At 45.6% G+C, this 15468-nt stretch overlaps 1 protein-coding gene across 1 annotated transcript; it reads right to left on the minus strand.

Moving 5' to 3' along the window:
• Nucleotides 1-548: 548 nt before the first annotated feature.
• Nucleotides 549-13483, minus strand: LOC143626692 (aspartyl protease APCB1-like). The gene is made up of 9 exons (XM_077096689.1): nucleotides 13310-13483; nucleotides 12428-12545; nucleotides 12129-12358; nucleotides 11812-12045; nucleotides 11567-11717; nucleotides 11267-11352; nucleotides 10879-10993; nucleotides 1210-1282; nucleotides 549-880 (listed from the first exon to the last, which is right to left on the minus strand). The coding sequence occupies exons 1-9, from the start codon at nucleotides 13462-13464 to the stop codon at nucleotides 765-767; spliced, it is 1278 nt and encodes a 425-aa protein (XP_076952804.1). The 5' UTR covers nucleotides 13465-13483; the 3' UTR covers nucleotides 549-764.
• Between the last annotated feature and the right edge of the window lie 1985 nt (nucleotides 13484-15468).

Here is a 15468-nt window from a genome sequence, read left to right on the forward strand (position 1 = left end):
GTTCAGTATTTCATCCATTGCTTGTGGTTATGACGTTAAACGCAAAACCAATATTTCGAATAATATATGTCTTTTGGCTTCATTCTAAAAGGTGATTTGTTCAAAGCAAACCATTCAAAGACAATTTTGTTTTCTTATTCCTTTGAAGAACATATGTAAATTTTTGTAAACAGGTTTAGCTTGGTAGGAGCAGAAGAAACTTTTATGAATCTAACCAAAACTTTTAAGCAGCAATGGACCCAAGTTATGAGCAACTCAGGTGAAAATGAGTTACATGCTATGTGATACTTGTTAATTAACTCATCTTTTTTACGCTGCTATATATGTGAAAATATGATATTTCTTACCCATTTTGTTGTGTTGTTATGTATGTGAAAATAGTTTGAAAGGCACCAGTAAATGTTGGATCACACGGTCTTGGTTCCGACAAGAATCCAAACCGGTTAAACTGTAAGAATTAGTTGAATGGCAACTCTATTAGAGACTTGACTGTTTAACTCGGGTCTCTTTTAAACTATAGCTGGTATGAGCCTGTTACCATATGTTTTGTCTCAAACGGACTTAACCCCGTTGACTAAGTGTGTGAAAGATATTACATACTACTTGAACCCAAGGCTATAATAGCCAACATATATGTGGAAAAAGATAGCGGCCTCACAATTGTATATTTACAAGACAGGCAGTACATTTAAGTTCACAAAATGAAGGGGTCAAACATGTGGCTTGAATATTTACAGTATGATATGTACAACATGCGAATTAGCTCAAAATGATGGAAGATAATTGTTAGATTGCCTCGGATTGATGCATTCTGATCTCATCCACCCAATTTTCTGCTTCACGTTATCGTACAAGATCAGATTTCCACGCATCGAGATGTCTGCAAAGGAAACAAAAATATGGTTAAAACTTGCTAAAAAAATATCTGACCCTTAAAAACAAAAGGTCAAACTTTTTGACAAAAGCTATAAACTAATATGGTTAAAACATGCTAAAAACTATGGGATAGATAAACTACTCATTACTTTTCAAGAAAATGATTTGAGACCGCTATTAGCAGGGGGTGTTAAATGGGTCAAACATGAACCAAACACGACGTATGTATTCATGGAGAGACACGACTATGACCCATTAAATCTGTGAAAAAATTTATATTTATTTTTTTCATACATTAGTCTTAAAAATTACATAGTTACAACCAAATCATACCTCCAATAATAATATGTGATCCGTCAAGCAAATCACTACCATCAAGAATGCCTAAGCACACGTTTCCTTTGTTCTACAAACACATATAATATTATAATATAGGTCATAGTTGCTTTGTCATATAACTCATCCTACAACATATTTTAAAAAATAATTGAAGAAACACTAACCGGACCCCGGGCAGATTACTGGTAACCTGGGGGTTAGATAGCTGTTTCCCACGAGGGGTTAGACCCTGAGAAGATGGTTCGTCTGATAACCTGCAAAACAGACACCGTGAGCTTGTCACTGAGAAGGGGGGGGGGGGTTCCTCCTTGTGACCACCCTCCGGCGTGAGAATCAGACTAGATTGCTCTTTAAATATAAATGTATATTAAGAGATTGCTAGAGCAGATATCAGGTATAATACGATGATACCAGATAAGATGAGATGGTCATACCATTTGTGGTATTTATAGCCGAAGGTAGGTTTCCAAGGAGGTATGGCCGGCTGCAACAGTGTTCCTGTTCCACCAACAGTAGCCTACACACGTGCCCTGCTGGTAGTTGGTGGGTAGGTAGCGGCTGATAGCGACCAGGCCTGCTGTATACTATTCCTTTTCCACCAACTGCCGGCTACGCACGTGGTATGACAAGAGTTGGTGAGTAGGCAGCGGCTAATAGTGACATACAGTGTAGGAGCATGCTGCTCGCCATACTGTTGTCCATAAGCTGTCGTATCTTTAGTCAGATCTTTTTCCCATACCTCGTCAGGTACAGTACAGAAGATCTTCCCGTATCGTACCGACTGGCTTATTTGGGCGGGAGTATTCCCCCTCCCGCCCTTGTGCGGGATTGTTCCCGGCTTCGCTCATTCCTTCAGGTGACACTGAATGATTGAGAGCTAAGTGCCTTGTGCGTGTAGCCTTGCTGCGCGGGTGGCCTTCCCTGATGGCTTGTATCCGAGGCTTCGGGGACAGGCGGAGTCCTTCACCATTGGGAGGCATTTCCTGCGGGAACAGCTTGCGTACTGCGCGTAAGGACGTCACGTCTCTGAGCATGGTTGGTCCTGCGGATCCAGTTGGTTTCTGCGCAGACGTCCCTGTTTAAGGTGAGTCTTGCGGGTCCAACTGGGCTCTGCTGGGACCTACCTCTTCAAGTCCCCCCAGTCCAATGTTCTTCTCATGCGTGTTTAATAAAGTGAGGTGAACTTTTGGACTTAAGCAAAGGGTTTTGAAAAGGGTTTTCTAAGGTTTTCCATGGGGATTCTTCCCGCGGAAGTCCTTGTCACTTGCAGAAATTCCCGAGTTTCCTGCTTGGTCTTTGGGTATGATGCGGGTAGGTCTGTAACCTCCTCGCAAGTCAGGAGCGTTGAGTCCCACTTGTGTGGATTCTCCATGAGGTTTTGGTAGTTTTGAACATAGTGATCAATTATGTTAAAACCACCAATTCCATCCTGGAGCTTCAAACAACGTAGTTCTCGACGTTCCCGCTATGCGGGGATGTTATTTCCGTTTCCGCAAGCATTGCCCAGAAGATCCTTCTTGGTTTCAATTCCCAGCGGAGCGCTAGGTATGTGAAGGGTTTTGCCTTAACACTGTACCAGCGCTCGTCTTACGGTTACTTTACTTCCAAGGTATTCCTGGCGTCAATTCCCTGCGGGTGCTAGGTATGTGAAGGGTTTTGCCTTTACACTGTACCCGCACCCGTCTTATAGTTACTTGGTTGCCGAGGAATATTTGGCTTCAATTCCCTGCGGGTGCTAGGTATGTGAAGGGTTTTGCCTTTACACTGTACCCGCATCCGTCTTACGGTTACTTGTTCGCCAAGGTTTACTTGGCTTCAATTCCCTGCGGGTGCTAGGTATGTGAAGGGTTTTGCCTTTACACTGTACCCGCATCCGTCTTACGGTTACTTGTTCGCCAAGGTTTACTTGGCTTCAATTCCCTGCGGGTGCTAGGTATGTGAAGGGTTTTGCCTTTACACTGTACCCGCATCCGTCTTACGGTTACTTGTTCGCCACGGTTTACTTGGCTTCAATTCCCTGTGGGTGCTAGGTATGTGAAGGGTTTTGCCTTTACACTGTACCCGCATCCGTCTTACGGTTACTTGTTCGCCAAGGTTTTACTTGGCTTCAATTCCCTGCGGGTGCTAGGTATGTGAAGGGTTTTGCCTTTACACTGTACCCGCATCCGTCTTACGGTTACTTGTTTGCCAAGGTAAGGGGTATTTTCCCGCTTACTTTTTAATATTTTTAAATTTTGAATTTTGAAATTCGAAAGGTTGGTGGAAAGATAGGAACAGTCCAAACCTCTGAAACGTCGTGCGACGGTTTCTTCTGACTGTGTCAGGACGTGCAGGAAGTTATGGTGACGTGACAGTACATGGTCATTCCAGACGCTTTTTCAGGCGCGTGGGCGTGATTTTTCGGGCACGTGGCCGCGAAATTAATGGTACGCGTCCTGTCAACAGCTGTTGCCAGCTTGCTTTTTGCCACGTGTCATAGTTTCATTGCACCTTCGATTTCTCTCTCCTCCGCATTAAATTCATCGCATTAATTGCGATTAGTATATAAAGGGGGAGAGGCCTTTTTATAATCCACACTTTCACCCTTCTCTTCTTCTTCTTAGCGATTTCCGGCAAATACTCCCCTTTTCAGGCAAGCATTTTCCCGAAATCGTTTTCTTCTTTCTGCAAGATGTCTTCACGTGATCTCAATTCTACAACCGATGACAGGAGTACTGCTGGCGAGTGCCTGTGTGCTCTGCCCGGCGATCAGTACCGGTATGTTGTTAGGAAGTTCATGCTCGATCCTCTCGAGCCTGAGTTTCCTGAACCCCATCAGACCGTGTACGATGCCCCCAGAGGCAAGATCGGGGTTTATGCAGCATTTTTTGTCTATGGGAATCTTAGGTTCCCATTGACAAAGTTTGTTTACCGTGTCCTTGAGAGGCACGGTGTTCATTTGACCAAGTTTCACCCCATGGCGATCGCCAAGATTCGCCACTTCGAGTGGGTGTGCCGGATTTTGGGCGTCGAGCCCCACGTTGACCGCCTGATGACCTTCTACACTTGGAGGTGCATCCAGGGGTGGTATACCCTGACAACCCGTATCAAGGGTTTGAAGATTTGCGCGACCGAGCGCAGTCTTCGCGCGTGGAAGCGGGAGTTCTTCTTTATCTCCGCTCGCGCCATTCCCCTTGCCATGAAGTTTAAGAATGGGCAAGCTCTCCCAAGCCTTCACGCCTCCAACTACCAGGAGGCGGAATGGTTCTCAAAGATATCTCGGGTCCAATCTCCGGTTTACCGGTTTGCGGAATCCGGGATGGTTATGTTGGGGATGAGCCGGGTGTGGAAGGCGGCGGACGCGCAGAAGGTTCCGATCGTCCTCGAATACGGTTCGAACTCTGTTCCTTACGGTATGCTTTCTTTCCTTTTGTTGATTTTGAATTTCTTCTAACTTTTTTCCTGTTTATTTCAGAGGGGAACGACCTGCAGTCGCTCCTTAACCCGCGGGAGGCTGACGGTCCCGCACGGATGGGTACTCGCGCTCTGGACGAGAACGAGTTGCCCATCCTCGAACAAACTGCGGATCGGTTCGTGGAGGTCTATCCGCTAGGCCATGAGATCCTTAGCGCCAGGCGGCCAGGTAAGGCGCTCTTCAACCCTCGACCCCTCAATGTTGAAACCTCTGCTGGAATTCCTCTAATCGTCTGTTCTGATGAGGAATCCGCAGATGGTCCTCCGTTGGTGCGGAAGAAGAAGGCTGCCGGCGGGAAGGGAAAGGAGAAGGTGGCCTCCACTGCCGATCCGGTGCCTCTGTCTGACTCGGAGACTGAGAGCGAAGAGGTGGCGGGGAACCCTGGTGGTGAAAAGACCACTGCTCCGGAGGTTGCGACTGTCACCTCCGGAGAGCCCAAGAAGACGACGGTGACCGGCGCAAAGAGGCCGGCTCCATCGGGTTCGTCCCCGCCTCTCCGTACCTTCATGCTCAAGAAAACCCGTAAGTACAAATTTCCGTTAGCTTTTATCTTCATAGCTTAATATCCTTTTTAACACTTTTCTTCTTTACGCAGTCGTGGATGTTGACGCATTCCAGGGTGGAGCGCCGAGTAGTATCTCCCCGCCGATGACGGTAGGCTTGGTCAGCCTACCAGAGGCGACGACCCAGGCGCCTGCGCCTGCTTCCGCTGGTCCAGTTGCTCACTCCTTTGAGCCGACTGTTCCAGCCGAGTTGACGTCACCGCCGGCCGTGAGTGCGATTTTTACAGCATCCTTCACCGAGCCGGCGGTTACTATTGCTGCGGATTCTGCGGCAGTGACTGCGGCGGCTGCTACCATGCCCCCGCCACCGGCAACGACGGCCGGCCCATCAGGTACGCATGGGGGTTCTCGCCAATCTTTGCTACCTTCCCATCTGCCTGACCTTTTGGATGGATTTCCTTTGGGTTCAGGTGATGGGTTCGGCGGCTATCGGCCTGTTATAGACCCTACAGGTGCGTAGGGTTCCTTTGGCCCTTTTTCACTTATATATTTGTTATCATCTTTTCCTAACTGCTTTTTGTTTTTTGCAGTGTCGGATTCCAATGAAGTGTATGTTCCACGATGGAACATACGCCGAGGAACAACCCTTCGAACCCCTGTGGAGTGCGTGGACTGGGCTCGTCACGCTGCTCCCAGTGGTGCGTTGGGGGAAGCCATGGCTAGCTACCAGGAGGGTAGGCTAAGCAATGAGCTTCGGGTTCTCCTGGCCCGGATGCAGCCGCGCGTCGAGCTGCTTTGTCGTGAAAACGACAAGTTAAAAGCAGCTCGCGCTAAAGAAGTAGCTCAGGCGCGGGCTATCCGGGAGGAGAACCAAAAACTCTCCGCAGCGGCTGCGGAGAAGGAAAAGGCCTTCAAGGCCCTTGAGGTTGAAGTTCAGGCTCGACTTGAGGCCCGTTCCAAGGCTGCCCAAGCTGTTAATGAACAGCTTCGGCTGGCTAAGGAAACTGCTAGGAACGCAACCGAGAGGGCCACCAAGGCTGAAGCTGTTGCTGAGCCTCTACGCGTGGAGAATGAAGAACTTAAAGCCAAATTAGAGGCTCTCCAGCAGGCTCATGATGCCTTGGCGATGGAGGATGCTAAGAAGCTTCAAGAAATCCTGGACCAGAGGGGGGTGCTTGACCATACCGAGCGTAAGCTAAAGGGCGTCGAAGAGGCTGCGGCTAAAGAGGTGTTGCTTGCCAACCTCAACAAGAGTGAAGCCGAACGCGCCCGTAACGAAGCTCAAGCTGCCCTCCAAGAAGCTCTGGTTGCCAAGGAATGGCTTCTTCGAGAAGCGTTGTCTCAGGTATGTTTTCATGTCTTCACGCTTTTCTTTGTAAATAGAAAAGGTTTGACACTTGTATATTTTCTTTTGTAGGTTGTGCATCGGGTCTTCTCAGAGACATCCTACGACGATGCTATGAGCGCAGCCCTCAACGCTTCTCACGAGGATGGGGAACGGGCCGGCTTCCTGCTTGGTCTAGGGTTCGTTGAGAAAGGCGTCCCGCCTTCCAACTTCCCTTTATTCGATGTAGATACTGAAGCCATATATGACCAAGCAGTAAATCAATACGCCGCCTTCCCGCATCCGGTGGTGGAGAAGGTAAACGAAGTTGCTGCTGCTGATGATGGGCTAGCTATCCTTAAAGCTTTCCTTGAACTGCCACGCTCTACTAATGGGGCTGGTCCAAGTGGAAGTGGCCCTGAAGCCTGATCCTGAAGATCCCTTCCCACTGCTAGGATAGATTTAGCTTGTATAGATTTATTTTCTTGTAGGCGGGTAGTTACCCGGCCATTCTTGTGTAATGAATATTTATGAAATATAAATCTTTGTGCGGGTAAGACCGTTTCTTTTATTGGATTCCTTGCTTTATAAACGTTATATGACTTACATACTTTAGTTTAAATTAGCAATTTTCCAAGTGTAGAATAAGTTAACCTCTGAACGTGGTAGATAATAGGTGTGAAGTTTTGCTTCCTCTTTCGTGATTGTGCGGGTAGGACCGTCACTTGCACTTAGTAGGATGGCTAAACTTTACCTGCGTCTAACCTGCGTGTAGGTTTTCCTCATCTTTTCTTGAGGATAAGTTAACCTTTGAACGTGGTAGATAATAGGTGTGAAGTTTTGCTTCCTCTTTCGTGATTGTGCGGGTAGGACCGTCACTTGCACTTAGTAGGATGGCTAAACTTAACCTGCGTCTAACCTGCGTGTAGGTTTTCCTCATCTTTTCTTGAGGATAAGTTAACCTTTGAACGTGGTAGATAATAGGTGTGAAGTTTTGCTTCCTCTTTCGTGATTGTGCGGGTAGGACCGTCACTTGCACTTAGTAGGATGGCTAAATTTACCCATGTCTGACCTGCGTGTAGGTTTTCCTCATCCTTTTAGGAATTTTGTTTTGAACCGTTCGACGCGCGGTTGTCAATAGGTTAGTGTTCAGTTTCCTTTTTCATGATTCATGCGGATAGACCGGCACTTTCATTTAATAGGATAACTGAACTTTTCCCCTTCAACTGACCTGCGTGAAGGTTTGCCGTTTTTTGGGTTTATGCGGGTTTTGCCGCCTTCCCCATGCAACGACTTTCCACGTAATTATGCGGTGAAAACCGGAATATTAGTGTTGATAAAATTAACCGTTCGACGCTTGGTTGTTGATAGGTTAGTGTTCAGTTTCCTCTCATGATTCATGCGGATAGACCGGCACTTTCATTTAGTGGGATAACTGAACTTTTCCCCTTCAACTGACCTGCGTGAAGGTTTGTCGTTTTTTGGGTTTATGCGGGTTATGCCGCCTTCCCCATGCAGCGACTTTTCACGTAATTATGCGGTGAAAACCGGCATATTCGTGTTGATAGTTCATAAAGTACAAATGTAAAATTATCAGCATCGATGTTTTAAGGAGAATCATTTCCATTAGAAGTGGCTCTTGGCCTTTTCTTTACAAATTTGGAATTGATTTACATGCAAACTGTGTAAATGAGCTCCCTTCCATGTTGTTGGGATGGGAGTGCCATCGAGCCGATACGCACCTGGTTCGGGATCTCGTTCTTTACGCAGCATGTAGTCTCCATATCGAAGCTGGAATTTTATTCGTGTTTTCCCCAGCTGGGGTTCTACACGCATCAGCCTGCTCAGCGTTCATTGAGCCACGAGGTGCGCGAGCGTCCCATCTCTGACGAATGCTTCGACCATGTCCTTTACGTCTATGCATTCTTCGGTGTTGTGGCCTTTTGTCCTGTGAAAGTCACAGTATTTGCTCCGATCAGCATTGTGACGATGTCGGATTATTTGAGGCTTTGGCCATGGGAGCTCCTCGGTGGCGAATATCTCGGTGACGCTTTTGGTGAGCGGCGTCCATCTGGAGTTCTTGTTTGACTGTATGTTATCCCTTCCGCCCAACCGATGTTGTAAGCCGGATGAGGTGTCAAAGTTTACCCTTGACTGCCAAATGCCTAGCTTTCGTTTTTTGTTTAATCGGGCGGTAAGGACGTTGTCTTCCCTTGTTTTCTGGGTGTAGAGGTTTGTGCTCTGTGGGAGATCTCTACCCAGCTGCTTTTCCGTTTCCGCAAAGCGTTTAGCTGCTGTCATGATGGCATCCCATGTGGATGGCATGCCATCTTTACCCGTTAAGGTGCGGATGAGCTCTGGGTCGTTCGCGCCCTGGATGAAAGCAGCGCGAACAAGGTCTTCGCTAATGTTACCCAGACTTAGCTTCTTCGAGTTGAAGCCAGTGATGAAGTCCAACAAAGATTCATCTTTTTCTCGAATGCACTTGAGGATTGTCCATTGCTCCTCAGTATACTTTCTTTGCTGGCTGAAGTGTTGGCTAAACTTCTGTTGGAAGTCAGCCCAGTCGTAGATGTGGTTAACCGGTAGACGGTCAAACCACGCTCTAGCAGCCCCGACCAGTGTCATTTGGAACATGTAACACCATGTAGGTTCCGTCCAACTACTGACGGTTGCCCCCGCTATGAATCTGTTCAAATGATCATCGGGGTCAGATATACCGTCATATGTGCCTATGTTTGACATTTGTTTGGCACTTTTTGGGGCGATTGCTTCCGCAATGTCCCTTGCAAATTTGGACGTTCCCGCATTTGCAACGTTTGGTCTGAACGTTTTGGAGAAGTCTCGTGGACTTCCACCTGTGCTTTTTGGTTTGAAGGCTTGTCCAAAATGCCTTTTCGGTTGTGAGTCCGTTTCCTTACGCTTCCCTTTTGCCCTATGGCGAGGGTTCGCGTCGGAGTCGGATTCCTCCGAGTCATCCTCCCAGTACTCGAATTCGTCGGCCTGTTGTACGGAACGCAAGCGTTCGTCCAACTCAGCCTGGAATTCCTTTTGTCGTGCCTCCGCCCATGCCTTAACTTCATCGAGAGTTTGGCGGGGGAGTCTTCGTTTCTCAAACTGGGTATCGGTGGATCCCAGTAGGCGATCATTTACTGCACTTGCCCCAGCTCGAGTAACTGGGGTAGTGTTCGTAAAATTTACTTCACTTGCCCCGGCTTGGGTAACCGGGGTAGTGTTTGTAAAAACTGTGTTGCCGGTATTCCCCCCAGTAGCTGGGGTTGTGGTTACCGGAATTTCTCTAACCATCTTTGTAGAAGTTTGAAAAAACTGGAGAAAAATGTAGTTCTAGCTTTATGCACGGATGGCGCCAATGAAGAAACACTAACCGGACCCCGGGCAGATTACTGGTAACCTGGGGGTTAGATAGCTGTTTCCCACGAGGGGTTAGACCCTGAGAAGATGGTTCTTCTGATAACCTGCAAAATAGACACCGTGAGCTTGTCACTGAGAAGGGGGGGGGGGGTTCCTCCTTGTGACCACCCTCCGGCGTGAGAATCAGACTAGATTGCTCTTTAAATATAAATGTATATTAAGAGATTGCTAGAGCAGATATCAGGTATAATACGATGATACCAGATAAGATGAGATGGTCATACCATTTGTGGTATTTATAGCCGAAGGTAGGTTTCCAAGGAGGTATGGCCGGCTGCAACATTGTTCCTGTTCCACCAACAGTAGCCTACACACGTGCCCTGCTGGTAGTTGGTGGGTAGGTAGCGGCTGATAGCGACCAGGCCTGCTGTATACTATTCCTTTTCCACCAATTGCCGGCTACGCACGTGGTATGACAAGAGTTGGTGAGTAGGCAGCGGCTAATAGTGACATACAGTGTAGGAGCATGCTGCTCGCCATACTGTTGTCCATAAGCTGTCGTATCTTTAGTCAGATCTTTTTCCCATACCTCGTCAGGTACAGTACAGAAGATCTTCCCGTATCGTACGGACTGGCTTATTTGGGCGGGAGTATTCCCCCTCCCGCCCTTGTGCGGGATTGTTCCCGGCTTCGCTCATTCCTTCAGGTGACACTGAATGATTGAGAGCTAAGTGCCTTGTGCGTGTAGCCTTGCTGCGCGGGTGGCCTTCCCTGATGGCTTGTATCCGAGGCTGCGGGGACAGGCGGAGTCCTTCACCATTGGGAGGCATTTCCTGCGGGAACAGCTTGCGTACTGCGCGTAAGGACGTCACGTCTCTGAGCATGGTTGGTCCTGCGGATCCAGTTGGTTTCTGCGCAGACGTCCCTGTTTAAGGTGAGTCTTGCGGGTCCAACTGGGCTCTGCTGGGACCTACCTCTTCAATAATAGTAATAATAAAATAAAATCTTACATTTATGATCAAGTAACCCTCTGTTGGAATCTGTAAATATGTTGAAATAGTCCACCACTTTCTCCAAAACTGAAAAGTTAGCGGCTTGAAAACTTTCCCAACATCTTTGGTGGATCTGTAAGCATGTAAATATTTATTATCTCTTATTATATCGTCACTACGTCTATAGGTACCCTGTAATCTTTAAGTAAATTACACATACAATTCCATCTAAAATCTATTAATGAGTCCAATCCAAATCATAAAGATACTGATTTGAAAAAAATGGGTATGGATTCCGGATGCTGAAACAATGCTTTGAATGCAAAAATGGATTTAAAATATTAATAATTAAATATTGAATTTAAGATATTTGCCCCTCAATATTATATAAGCAATTTGTATGTACCTTATCGGAATTTTGGGTCGCCAACAAATGGGCAGTGTCGTATCTGAAGCATCCTGGATGAAGCCATCACGAGAAATATCTTTAAGCTGCAAATTGTGTGCTTGAAATTATAAGAGTGACGTAAACAAAATAAAGTAATGTAATATGCGTCGACTGTGTCAAATAAAAAGGGTCAATAGCATAAATATCTAAGAAGGATTCTAGTGCTGACACGTATCATGATGCAAGTTTTCATGATGACACTTTTTACATGAAGAACCATTTTTATGTTAAACATCACCATAAACATAAGTTGCTTACCATAGTAACCAAGTCAGAATAAGCTTGTCTTGTGAAGTATGTGTAAGAACTCCCACTATCAAACACTATTCGTCCATTTCCATTTTTGTAACGATCGAAACCAAGTTGCTTAGATCCATAAGTCACTTTAGAAACTTCTGCAACATAATTCCTTCACATATAAATATAGATATCAGAAAATGAAGCATACAATAAATACACAAGAGGGAGACAGAGATACAGAAATAAAAGATCAAAATGCTCACATGGAAGCATCACTGAACATAGGAACCCAAGACATCTTTGGCTGTGGCACAATATCACCTCCTAAAAACATGTATCCACCACTCACTGAATCAGATGTAAGACAATGGCCAATCACATTGTCAATAATACCTCCGTTTGCCAACTGAGAAGACAGGCTCACTTTAGCCCTGCTAAGACCAAGAATCCCATCTGTTTTTGTCAACGAGTTTAAAAGTATGCCTTGCTGATCACACAACAAATAAAGATATAATTTTTACATTTAAATGGGACGAATCAATTGCGGCATCTATTAGGGATATTAAGAAAAGAATTGTACCCTATGATAACTTTAGAGTTGATTGATGAATCGTTTATAGCTACTAAATGAAGGTCGTCCCTTGAAAGTACCCCCAAAGAGGAGCTATGATCCACATACTCAATTTCATAGTCACACTGACTGCAAGACTCACAATGCCCAAACTTGCTATTTTGTTGGACATCAAAACAGAATGAATCTTTAGAAGATAAGATATTTCCTCTAGCCGGGTTGTAATAAGGGTGTGCTCCCTGCATCATAGTTAAATAATTATGTAAGTAATTACACAATGATAGATTGATAATTTATTTGAATTTTACCTTGGCACAGCTGGTGCACGGGGCATCACATTGAATCCATGTCAAATCACTACCGGCATCAATGTCAAGATAATATGGCTTTGGAGGGTTTCCAACATGAATCTGTGTGTAATACAAGCTGTACAGTTTTCAAAAGAACAAACATACAAACAACTTAGAATGAAATGTAACTATGATAAACTGAAATCAAAAGGTAGAATGAAGAAAACAACTATTAAATTAACACAAACATCGTAACCACAGCTATCAAAAAGCTCAAAGCTTGCTTGAAAATAACTCAAAATGTGCTCGTTTGTAAACAAACCAAGCTATGCCGAAGCCCAGCTAAGCTAAGCTAAGCTAAGCTGGCTCGTTAGGCTCGCTTAGCTGGCTCTTTTAAATTAAAGCCCATATTTTTATAAATATTAATTATAGCCCAAATTTCTATATTATATAATAAATTATATGCTGTAGTTTACAAATTCTGCATTATGTATATGTTAAAATTATTGCCTTATATATATATATACATATGTGTGTGCATTAATTTTGTAACAATTTTTTTTTAATTAAGCAAGTTTGCTCAATGAGCCAAGAGCCGGCTCGAGCTTAACACCTCATCCCGTTAAAACAAACAAGTCAAGCATGAGCCTAATTTGGCTTGGATCGACTAGGTTCTTTACAACCGATCGAGGCAAGTCTAAAGTCAAGCTCCAGTCAACCTTGGTAGCCAAGCCAAAGTCATGATTGTTTTTTTCATCTAAATTCATTAAAAATTCTTCAAATATATTTTTAGTATGAATTGCATCCAAACAATCAATGAATCATCTGAAGAATATTAGATTAGAAAGAAAGAAAGAAAGAAAGAAAGAAAGAAAGCACATATATATGTATGTAATGTACCCATCTCTTATTAGATCATCAGCATTAATATGCAAAACCGCAGAATTGCCAGACGTAAGTTTAGTAGGTAATAATTCTCCACCATGATCATCAACATTATTAATAGGCAAAACAGCCCTTTTAGCACCAAATGTCCCCAGTTTAACAACCTCCATTTCTGTAAAGCCTGATTTAGGGTATGAAGAAACACTAAGTGCACCCTGGGCAGATTATAGATAATCTGGGGGTTAAGTAATGTTTCCCACGAGGATGAGGTCTAGCAGGGAAGGTTGTTCTTCGGGGGACCTGCAAAACAGACACCGTAAGCTCGTCACTGAGAAGGGGGGGGTTCCTCCTTGTGACCACCCTCCGGCGTGAGAATCAGACTAGATTGCTCTGAATATAAGTGTATATTAAGAGATTGCTAGATAAGATTGAGATATCAGATGATGTCCTTACCATTCCAAGGTGTTGGAGTATTTATAGCCGAAGGTAGGTTTCCTAGAAGGTACAGCCGGCTGAATAGTATTCCTGTTCCACCAACAGTGGACTACGCACAGGCCATGCTGGTTGGTGGATAGGCTACGGCCAACAGTAAAGGTCGGCTGTATACTGTTCCTTTACTGCCGGCTACGCACTGTTCCACCAACTGTAGGCTGCGCACGTCCCATCGTAAGGGTTGGTGAGTAGGCAGCGGCTAATAGTGACAAACAGTACTAGAGGGTGCTCCTCCTCGTATTGTTGTCGGTGAGCTGTCACCCTGTGATTGGTTCATGGGCTGCTCTGGTCAATTTGTCTGTTCCGCCCATACCTTAGTAGGTATAGTACGAAAGACCTTCCAGAAGCATACGGACTGGCTCATTTAGGCGGGAATATTCCCGCCTTGCTCATTCCTTCATGTGACTACTGAAGTAGCTAATGCCTTGTGCGTGTAGCCTTGCTGTTAGTGCGGGTAGCCTTCCCTGATGGCTTGTATCCGCAGCTGCGGGAACAGGCGGGGTACTTCACCATTGGGAGGCTTTCCCTGCGGGTACAGCTGGCGTACTGCGCGTAAGGTTCTTTGAGCATGGTGGGTCCTGCTGGAGCAGTTGGTCATTGCGCAGACGTCCCTGTTCAAGGTGAGTCTTGCGAATACAACTGGGCTCTGCTGGGACCTACCTCTTCAAGTCCCCCCAGTCCAATGTTCTTCTCATGAATTATTAATAAGTGAGGTGAACTTTTGGACTTAGCAAGGGGTTTTGAAAAGGGTTTAGTTTTTAGGTTTTCCGTGGTGATTCTTCCCGCGGTTTTCCTGATGTCACGCAGAAATTCCCGACTTTTCTGCTTGATCTTTGGGTGTGAAGCGGGTAGGTTTGTAACCTCTTCGCACGTCAGGAGCGTTGAGTCCCACTTGTGTGGATTCTCCATGGGGTCTTGGTAGGTTTCAACATAGTGATCAATTATGCTAAAACCACCAATTCCATCTTGGAGTTTCAAACAATATAGTTCTCGACGTTCCCGTCATGCGGGGATGTTATTCCCGTTTCGGCAAGCATGGCCCAGAAGATCCTTCTTGGTTTGAATTCCCTGCAGAGTGCTAAGTATGTGAAGGGTTTTGACTTGACACTGTACCCGCACTTGTCTTACGGTTACTTTATTTCCAAGGTATTCCTGGCGTCAATTCCCTGCGGGTGCTAAGTATGTGAAGGGTTTTGCCTTGACACTGTACCCGCACCCGTCTTATGGTTACTTGGTTGCCAAGGTAAGGGGTATTTTCCCGCTTACTTTTGAATCTTTTTGAATTTTGAATTTCGAAATTCGAAGAGTTGGTGGAAAGATAAGAACAGTCCAAACATCTGAAACGTCGTGCGACGGTTTCTTCTGACTGTGTCAGGACGTGCAGGAAGTTATGGTGACGTGACAGTACATGGTCATTCCAGACGCTTTTTCAGGCGCGTGGGTACGATTTTTCGGGCGCGTGGCCGCGAAATTAATGGTATGCGTCCTGTCAACAGCTGTTGCCAGCTTGCTTTTCGCCACGTGTCATAGTTTCATTGCACCTTCGATTTCTCTCTCCTCCGCATTAAATTCATCGCATTAATTGCGATTAGTATATAAAGGGGGAGAGGGTTCTTTGTAATCCACACTTTCACTCTTCTCTTCATCTTTTAAGCGATTTCCGGCGAATACTCCCCTTTTCA

The sequence above is a fragment of the Bidens hawaiensis genome, unplaced genomic scaffold (assembly GCF_021521415.1).
Source record: "Bidens hawaiensis isolate Kalapana, Puna unplaced genomic scaffold, B.hawaiensis_p1.1 tig00004478_1, whole genome shotgun sequence".
NCBI lineage: Eukaryota > Viridiplantae > Streptophyta > Magnoliopsida > Asterales > Asteraceae > Bidens > Bidens hawaiensis.

Coding starts and splice junctions, on each gene's coding strand:
- LOC143626692 (XM_077096689.1), bottom strand. CDS start 13,464: ATGGAGGTTGTTAAACTGGGGACATTTGGTGCTAAAAGGGCTGTTTTG. Junction 11,353..11,566: donor ATTCTGACTTGGTTACTATG/GTAAGCAACTTA, acceptor CACAATTTGCAG/CTTAAAGATATTTCTCGTGA. Junction 1,283..10,878: donor AGGGTTACTTGATCATAAAT/GTAAGATTTTAT, acceptor ATGTGTTTGTAG/AACAAAGGAAACGTGTGCTT.